The sequence below is a fragment of the Rhododendron vialii genome, chromosome 1a (assembly GCF_030253575.1).
Source record: "Rhododendron vialii isolate Sample 1 chromosome 1a, ASM3025357v1".
Taxonomy (NCBI): domain Eukaryota; kingdom Viridiplantae; phylum Streptophyta; class Magnoliopsida; order Ericales; family Ericaceae; genus Rhododendron; species Rhododendron vialii.
The window spans coordinates 23623990-23634201 of record NC_080557.1 but is presented as its reverse complement, the minus strand read 5'-3'; the positions used below and the strand labels follow the sequence as shown (position 1 = coordinate 23634201).

The 10212-nt window shown below is 35.4% G+C and overlaps 1 protein-coding gene across 1 annotated transcript; it reads right to left on the bottom strand.

The window, feature by feature from the left end:
* Positions 1-318: 318 nt before the first annotated feature.
* Positions 319-4290, bottom strand: LOC131329722 (uncharacterized). The gene is made up of 7 exons (XM_058363071.1): positions 4169-4290; positions 3006-3056; positions 2875-2935; positions 2821-2827; positions 2134-2645; positions 1590-2010; positions 319-1440 (listed from the first exon to the last, which is right to left on the bottom strand). Exons 1-7 carry the CDS (start codon positions 4288-4290, stop codon positions 377-379), a joined length of 2238 nt encoding a protein of 745 aa, XP_058219054.1. The 3' UTR covers positions 319-376.
* Positions 4291-10212: the final 5922 nt, after the last annotated feature.

The following is a 10212-nucleotide window of genomic DNA, read 5'->3' as shown; positions in this document are numbered from 1 at the left end:
ATATGTAACTCAAAAATAAAAGTATAATATATAATGTTATATAAGTACATCAACGTTATATACAGTGTACCAGGAAATCAAAATGTATAATGTTATATAACGTTATATAACATTAATCTGTCAAACTGTACAGAATTGATGTGCACCTGAAAAGGACAAGGGATAACTTTATATAATGTTATATAACGTTAATATCTAAAACTGTGCACAACTCATGTCTACAAAATATTAAACTCTTTATTTATCCATAATCCAAAAGAAACAAAATAAATATTTAAGCATGAAAAATGAAAAAAAGAAAAAACAAACAAACCACCAACTTTATTCTATTATCCATCCTAATCTCTCCTTTATTCTCATATTTGACCTCTTTGCCTCATATATCGCTTGGCTCTTTGCATGTTCTTCGATTGTGCTTTGTGGCCTTGTGACACCTCCCACATTTATTAGGCCTGGTATATGACTCTTCACCTCTTGAACGAATGCGTTTAACTTTGGGCCTACCCGCTGGCCGCCTATTCCGAGGAGGGTTTATAACCCGGTCACCTTCCTTCGTAAAATCAGGAATGTCACTCTCTACAACCGGATATATGGGTTCTTCATATGTACGCCGATACGCATCAACAAGGTATAACGGATCCATGTGGTCCACCAAATTTCCTTCCCCTCCACAAGCTTTTATAATAACCGTTGCAGCATGTCTACACATGAATCCGGTAGATTGCCAATTACCACAAGAGCATGTCCTTTCCTCAACAGATACTACCTTCGGGATACGACAGCGTACTTCGTACAAACCAGCCTTTGACATAATGATCCTCCATGACCTTCCTTTCTTGATAAAGTGAGCTAACTTCTTATCCATCTTCGGACAAATCACTGAATTCCATTTCATCGACTTTGCTCTCCTAGCTGCCATTTGCCTCATAATTTTGCGACGAAGCTCATCAACTAAATAAAATACAGGCATTTCCCGAGCTTTAAGAATCCAATTATTAAAAGACTCCACAGCACTAGAACTCATCTCGCCATACCGTTGACCTTCGAAATAGGCGTTACTCCAATGCTCTTTGGGGACACTCGCAATAAAGGTCCTAGCTTTATTTCCGCCAAATTGGTAAAAATCTTCCTCAGCAGCTTTGTAAACCGACACCGATGAAGCATATGCACATTTGTTGAACAATTCAATGAGCCTGTTCCGAAAACCTTTTCTAAACCGTCCCGGAAAGTGATCCTTCAAGTTAAACTGTATGTGATAGAGACAATATGCATGATAACAACTGGGGAACATAACAGGAATGTTGTTGACAAGACCTGCGTTACGATCAGTAATAAAGGTTATAGGACGAGTGGACAATGTACTCCTTAGAAGGCCAAGAAACCAAGTCCAATTAGCTTCATTTTCAGCATCACAAATTGCATAAGCTACAGGGAATAGACCTGCACATGAATGATAAAAAATTACATCATATGCAAACTTTTGTCATGTGTAGCTTCGCATAATAAAACATACAATGTTATATATTCAAAACTGCACAAATGAAATCTAATATATAAGGTAAAAATATAAAGAACCAACGCAAACATACATTGATTTGCATCTTTCCCTGTTGCGGCAAGGAGTGATCCTTTGAATCTACCTTTCAGATGGGTCGCATCAAGACACATAAAAGGCCGACAGTAGTTGAACCCCTTGATACAAGAGTCAAACGACACAAACAGTCGCGAAAACTCCTTGGTTACAGGATCAGATTCAAGCCTCAAAACGATCCCCGGATTCGTAGCCCTTGCAGCTTCAACGTACCACCGAAGCCTATCGAATGAACCTTCATAATCTCCATATAATCCCCCCTTTGCCTTTTCAACACCTAACCAAGCACTATGATAGCACAGATCAAGACCATACTTGTCCGTAAACATATCTATCATGTCGATAGGTGAAGTCTTGGGTTTTTTCTCAACAATCCCAGCTATCTCATTCGCAACCAGACGGGATGACACACGCTTATACTTATTGGTTCAGTACGTTGAACCACAATTATGCTCATTATGACACTTTCTAATATGAAATACTCCATTGGTTCTATTTAAAATAGCATGCACGTACCATTCACACCCTACAATAACACAAACAGCTGTCACCCTAATATTGTCATTTTTCACCAAACGGTACATAAAGCCATTCTCAATCGCATATTTAGCCAGATCCTGCCTGAACTCCTTCACACCTAAGGGAAATTCTTGTCCAACACCCTCTATCAAATGAGCCCAAGCTTCAGTCAAATACCTAGGCTCAGCATGTTTACAATACTTTTCCACGGGGTCCATTCTATCCACATATTCTAACTCATCATCACCCACTTCATCAACATCACCCACTTCATCAACATCACCTACTTCATTAATAGTACTACCAACAATTAACCTGCTACTATGTTTATTCTCATCAACCTTCGCGTTTATGCGATCACAATTACTAAATAAGAAAAGCATGTTCTCAAAATCAGATTCATTATGAAGAGCACAATATCCATCCTCATTAGCATATGAAACAGAAAACCCACCAACAGACAGATTTTCCCACCTATTACGAATACTGCTTAAGACATCCTTCAACCACCACCCGATAACCTCACCGGAAGAATCTGCAACCCAAACTTACAAAGAAACATGATTGTTGAATCCATGCCAACTGCACACATAACAACACACAACAAAACGAAAAAATCAAATAACAAAAAAACGTGGTTATATATCAAAAACCTTACAACGTTACAAACACAATATATAACGTTATATAAATACAATAACGTTATATACAGCGAATCTGAAAAAGAGAATATAACGTTATATAACAACAGTAACGTTATGTACAATGTCAGATACGACTCTTATCCAGTTATTGTCGAAGCAATTCTCATATGTATAATAACAACTTCAAATACACCAAATTCAATGTCAGAAACGAAATCAATAGCAACAGACCAATAGAGAAATAGAGTTACCAGATAGGGAGGGAGGCGAGACTAGTGACTGGATTTCTTGGAATGAATCGTCTGGGAACAAAATATATTCAAGATCACCGGAGAAGGAACAGAATATCACCAACACCAGAATAAGAATCGTGATAAATGAATGAGTAATAGTAGATGATCTCAAGATCAAGCCCTACGTTTTGGATTTCACGCTTCTCTCTGTCTCTCTATTCTAACGTAAAAAGCGTAGATTCAAACGTCAAGGGATAATGGGGGGATAATGGGCTAAACATAAGGGATTTGAATGGAAGGGTAAATCAGTCAGGGATTATTTCTCTTTTAAATGAAACGGACTTTATGCCTTATCAAATACCTATTAGTGGACTTAGTGGGTTAGAAACTTAATCAATGGACTTAATGGGTTTGAAACGTGGTATAATGGACCCTAGGCCAATTTTTTATTTAAACTACCACAAAAATATAGTTTTTCTGTTTTACATTATTTCACCATCGATATTAGGCTCGTTTAATAGGTTTCGTTGAGTAGATTTCAAAAATATATAATTTATTTTAAAAAAATAGGTGAAAAAAAATTATTAGCATTTATAATTTTATAAAAAAATAAAATAAGAGTGAGAGAATGCGGGAAGAGAGAGAGAGCATGGGTAAAACGGAAAAATCGGCTGGGCCGGTGTCAGACCCCCCTGACACGGGGGGCAATTAACAGCTCTCGTCATATAAAATTGACCACTCCAATGGTCCACCACCACCTATATATCTAGATAGGACCCGCTTTACCTAAAAGGCTACAAGGTGTGACCCTCTGGTTGGTTGGTTTTTGAGAAAATTACTAGTACTAATTAGCTGGAGGCCCGCTTTAGGGGTGTTTGACCAAGCTCCAATCCACCTCATTTTGAAGCACAACTCAAGTGCGGCTCCACACATAGGATATTAGGATGTTTGGTAGTCCGAAGTCCAGAATGAGACAATAATGCCCTATGACTTCTCGCGACTTCCTGCCCACTCGGCCACGACGATCAGACTCCGACTTCGTCCGTTTCCGACCGTGTATCAGTAGCGCTCGCCTCCATCCCTCACCACTTCGCCTCTCTCTCTCTCTCTCTCTCTCTCTCTCTTGAACCTGGCACAATCTTTAGTTGTAGATCGCTTCCTCAACGTCCGACTGCAGCTACGCTTCCGTGACCCTTGAAATTTCATCCGTCTCTGTGAGCTTTTTGTTACTATGGTTGAGAAGGAAGCGGAGAAGATCATAGAAAGAATCCAAAGCACCCATCTCCTCAACGTTTGAGTTCATGTACAACTTTTCATTTTTTGCTTACTGGTTGAATTATGTCAATTGTTTGCTCACTATAGAATAATACTATTTCATTGGTTCCTGCTGTCATTTGTGTTCTAGTTCATGTTGTTGCTATCGTTTGTGTGCTAATGCTATCATTGTTTTGATTCCAACTCCTACACGCCATGTGTTTGATGAAAAAATCGCTGCCCTATTTCAAAAGATAATACAGCATAATTCTTGACTGATTTTGTAACTTTAGTTAGTTTGTTTCTATGCGATATATGAACACTTTGGTGTGAGGGAAAAATAGTGCGATTTGGTGATATCAAGTTTGTGCTTGCAAAATAGATATACAAAATGAAGAGGTTGGGCGTAATGCTCTTTTCATAGTCTCTCTCAATCTTAGTTGCTTAATGATGGCAATATTTATCTACTTTGACAGGTTTTGGGATGCTGATTTCTACTTTCTTCTTCTATCTTGAAAAGAAACAATAGAAGAGGTGGGCATATGTCCTAATAGTTATAGATGGAGTACCATGAATTCCTTGCATGCTGATTGGATTATGTTGTAACGCCCCGAATTTTGGAAACGTTAAATAAACAATTTTATTGAATATCTAAATAGAGTCTGGCTCATTATTACATCATAACCTCCATAAAAGTACTTTCATTACAAAAGTGAGGGAAACTAGGGTTCCTAACTACAGCTTCGCCTGCTCCTCCATTCTAGCCAGCTCTTCAGCTCCAAAGGCTTCCTAGGTGTACAGCTCACCTATATCATCTACAAAGTCTGACATATTATACCAGTGTCGCCACCAATATAATATGTCAGGATCACCAAAGGTAACACCATCAGCTACGAGAGCTCAATAGAATAATTCATATCCACTAACCCTTAACTTACAAGCAGTAGATCACAAAATTAACGATTTTCACATAGTACATACATATCTAACTGAAACAGTTAACAATGAAACAGTCACATTTGCTATTCAACAGTTGTTGTGTCCATAATTTTTGAGTTTCTCCTACGCGTCATTTCGTAGACCGTGTCACTAGTTTCACCTTTCATTTATCAAATCAACATTTTCAAAATCGTTTTAACACACCCAACCTCGGTTCTGCCGTTCCGGTCTCCCGAGTATCCTCATAATGGTTCCGCCGTACCGAGTTCCCATTGGCACACAAAACTTTGCATTGGCTCCTCTTTGCGGATAACCAAGCCATATTACCAATGAGCCTACCACGTCCGGCCCCTTTGGCAATCTTCACAATGGGCTACCAAGTTCGGCCACATGTGATTTTCACAATCCACGCAATGGGCTACCAAGTCCGGCCACATTGCGAGTTTTCATTCACACAACGGGCTATCAAGTCCGGCTACATTGCGGTTTCCGCAAATCCACACAATGGCTACCAAGTCCGATCACATTGCGGATTTTCTTACACACAATGGGCTACCACGTCCGACCAAATTGCGGTTTCAAAATATACCTTGCCATTAACACACCCTAGGTGCCATGTTTATACTTTCTCAATATTCGTGTCTCATTTTTATGCAAAGACTCCGCGGCAGGACTTTTCTCATACGTAATCATAAATCATTCATTGTAATCTTGAAACTAAACTAGCAAGATCATCCAACTCTATATTATTCTATCATGCTCATATCATAACTTAAAGCATAACGCCACATGTACGGAGCCTTTGTAGTGGATACCACTTATGCTTTATCACACATCAAATAGGTAATCAAAGTAATCATATATATATGCTCATACCATTCTTAATATCAAAATACGAATACTTTCATGCATTTCGATATACAAACATCATACAATATACGTAGAGTAAGTAAGTAGAGGTATTCTACATATACTTAGAGATAGGGGATAAGATGATTCTACCTTTCTTCTTGGCGGTTAGTCGGTTTGAGAATAGGTCGTCGGTTTTGCGAATCGGCGGCGTAACGGCTCCGAAGTGCTTCGAAAGGAAAAGAGATGGATTTTTTCTTCCTAGAAACAATTTTGCTAACTAAACTAGGCTACTTTAAAGATCTAGAGGTGATTTTTGGAGGTGGTTTGGTGGTAGCTCTCAAGAACTTAAAGAAACTTGAACTTTAAAACTTAGAAAGCTTAGAATTTCTAGAGAGAAGTTGGAGTAAGGAGTGAAGGTGTGAGAAATGACTTGGGTGAGCTTGCTATTTATAGGCCAAGGCTCCCCTCTCTCTCTCTCACCCGAAATTCCCCCTCTCTCTCCTATCTTTAATCTTTTTCACTTGTCAAGCTTGATTGAAAGCTTGATAGGTTAGGTTATGGGTTACTTGTACATCTCCCACCTAGTTCTAGGCTTGCATGACTAGATTTAGTACTTTTAGGGTTGGTTTAGAAAGATTTTGTGGAAGAAGGTAAGGATTGTACAAAGATTTAATGATTAAAAGTACATATAAGGACAATGGAGATAGTTTTTACTTGGAGAAGTATATAACCATAGATTGTAAGAGTGTAATAAGATCATGGAAGATCAAGACAAGGTACACTTCAAATCTCTCCAAAATCTCATCATCTCTCTCCTAATCTCTCCCTCTCTCTCTCTCTCTCTCTCTTGTACAATGTATAAGTGTATATACATACATACATATATATATATATATATGTGTGTGTGTGTGTGTGTGTGTGTGTGTGTAGAAGTACATATGGTACTATGTAATCTTCTAGGATTTTCAAGTATCCAATAAAAAAATATAAGGTCAAGATTTCCTAATAAACTAATCTAACAAGCACATATTCCTGTTACATTATTATATTAGAGTACTTTAGTACACATATCTATATATAACAATGTCTTTAGAAAATTTAGGGCAATAGATTTATAAGGTATATATACATATTTTTAAAGATTTAATCACATAGAAAATCTAGGAAGTGATTATTTAATAAAATCCTAGTACTTGTTGGTAGACTAACCTTATTATTCAAGGGATAAAGTTTACCCTAGCATGTATTGACCAATGGTTTAAAGGAGGTGTTCTTTAAGAAAGCTTATATAAATCTATGAAGTACATAAGTCTATATATAATCTTATATATGTACTTCAATAAATCTAGAATGGTACCTTATGTAGAAAATCTAGGTTTCCTATTGTCCAATGGATAAAAGTTTTCCTAACTTTTATTGTCCAATGGGTAAAAGTTCATCTAGGGTTAGGAGAAAGTAACTAGATGAATTGGTGGTTGGGTTTCTCCAACTACTTCTACTAGCCAAGTAGGATTTCTAGCCAAAAAATGTAATTTAAAGATTTTATTTAACTCGATAGGAAAATATACAAGTGCTTTTATAAGTATACTTGTCTTTAGAAAATGACTAAATTGTTCGGTGCGAAAAGATAAAATTTTATAAGTCTCAAATCTAATTATGACGGATTATGAAAGTTAAAAATGAATTTTAAAAGAAATCCAAGTAATTAAAAATAAAATTTAAATATTTAACAAAATTTTTATTTACCAAAAATCAGAATCGTTACATATGTAAAAAAAATTCCCCTTATGTAAAATCCACAAATAACAAAAGTAGATAACGTTACGCGTGCCTCATGGAAAACAAGCAAATAACATATATATATATATATATATATATATATATATATATCACAAAACTTCCAATAAGGGTGCCCTTAACTTTTTAAGTTAAGAACGTCATTTTCTCGACCAATTTGCCATGATCCGAGCTGCTTAATATGTTCAAAACGTGATTTTAAGGGTACTCGTGAAAAATCGGCAAAAAAGAAGACCGAAAAATGCTTGATCCGAGCAGTTTTTGTTTATATTTTATCGAACGGTTCAAATAAAAACTGCTCAAATCAAGCCCTTCCTGGTCATTTATTTTTTACTAATTTCTAGCAAGTATCTTTAAAATCACGTTATGAACACATTGAGCGGCTCGGATCATCGAAATTTGATAGGGAAAGGGGAGAAAAGGGGGCGTCCGCATTTTATTTTATATATATATATATACACACACACACACACACAGTCATTTTCAAATGAGGAGGTCCTTATTTTAGTTAAAATAAAGACCTCTCTGCTTCTCCCATTTTTCGTTCGAATTTCGATGATCCGAGCCACTCAATGTGTTCAGAACGTGATTTTAAGAGTACCCGCGAGGAATCAGCAAAAAAAATGACCGGGAAAGACTTCATCCGAACAGTTTTTATTTGAACTGTTTGATAAAATATAAACAAAAACTGCTCGTATGAAGCCTTTTCGGTCATTTTTTTTTGCTGATTTCTAGCAAATACCCTTAAAATCACGTCCTGAAAATATTGAGCGGCTTAGATTATCGAAATTCTATCGAAAAAGGGAGGTCCTTATTTTATTAAGTTAAGGTGGTCCTTAGGAGAAGGGGACTCTCTCTCTCTCTCTCTCTATTTATTTCTCCTTTATTTACTTAATAATCTTTATATCTTTTTTCACTTTTATTTATTTAATATTATTTAAGTGTTCCGATTTTCAATCCGGTTGAATCGGTGCAAAGAACTTTTTTTTAATCAATTTATCTTTAATGATCATAATGAATTTTTGGCTCTAAGGCCTTTCAACAAGCACACTAAGGCTCCTTATTTAGTTTCAGGTCTCTCTTAGGATGCTTATTGAAAGGCCTTAGAGCCAAAAATTTATTATGACCATTTAGGATGAAATGATAAGAAAAATAATATTTTAGCACCGGTTCAAACGAATTGAAAATTGGAACACTTTTTTTTACATAGTTTATATATTAAAAAATATAGTTAAAAAATTAAGTGTTTCAATTTTCAATCTGTTTGAACCGGTGTAAAGATCTTATTTTTTTTGATCATTTTATCTTAAATGGTCATAATGGATTTTTGGCTTTAAGGCCTTTCAATAGGCACCCTTAGAGAGCTCTGAAACTAAATAAGAAATTTTAAGTTGCTCGTTGAAAGGTCTTATATGAAAAAATTTACTATGACCATTTATGATTAAATGATAAAAAAGTAAGATTTTCGCACCGATTCAACTGAATTGAAAATTAAATCAATATATAAACGATGTATGTATTCCGTTTGAACCGGAAATGTTCCAATTTTCATAGATAAATGGTGTATATTTTTTATTTATTATTCATTGTTAAGACAAATTAAAATAATATAAAGTTCTTAGGCCCCATTCTCTGGAACTTAACTCAAATATGAAAATTGTCCTTATTTGAATTTTTTTTTACATTTGTTAGTTTTATGCCAAAATTTTCACTTTTATTTATGTAATATTCACTTTTATTTATGTATATGTAATTAATTTTATTTTTTATTTAATATCTTAATCCATTTATGTTATTTAATTAATTACTGATTTATCTATTTATTTAGGTCTTTTATTTATATATTTTACTCTTTATATGTACTTTTTAATTATTTAATATTATATACGTGAGTAAATTTTTTTTAAAAAAAATTTATAATTCTTTTATGTTGTTGAATTTGTTAATTTTTTATTTATTTATATCTTTTGTCTATTTTATTTCTAACCACTTATTCAGATTTCCTTTTATCTTCTTATTTTCAACTATAACCATTCATTTAGATTTCCTTTTTATCTTCCATTACTACCACACATTCAGATTTTTTTGTTATTTTCTTATCTTTAACTATAGTTATTCATCCATCACCCCTTATCCTTATATATCTAGCACTATCCTTCCAAAATTACCATCTTCCTCCCATCACCTCCCTCTCCCTGCTTATCCCTCCAACATCACCATCTTTCCATCATCTATCTCTCTCTCTCTCTCCCTTCCTCTGTCACGGCTCCTCTCTCATTTTCAACACCGGTTTCGTAAAACATAGAAGAATATTATGGATGACTACAACTTCTCATTTTCAGATAGTTGGTCCGTTGAGAATGATATTCCTAGTGGGGAGGGT

Excerpts from the sequence above, each read along its gene's own strand:
- LOC131329722 (XM_058363071.1), bottom strand. The coding sequence starts at position 4,290 with ATGAACTCAAACGTTGAGGAGATGGGTGCTTTGGATTCTTTCTATGAT. Across the intron at positions 2,011-2,133 it reads ACAATATTAGGGTGACAGCT|TATAAGCGTGTGTCATCCCG; the intron begins GTTTGTGTTATT and ends TGAACCAATAAG. Across the intron at positions 1,441-1,589 it reads AGGGAAAGATGCAAATCAAT|GTCTATTCCCTGTAGCTTAT; the intron begins GTATGTTTGCGT and ends ATTCATGTGCAG.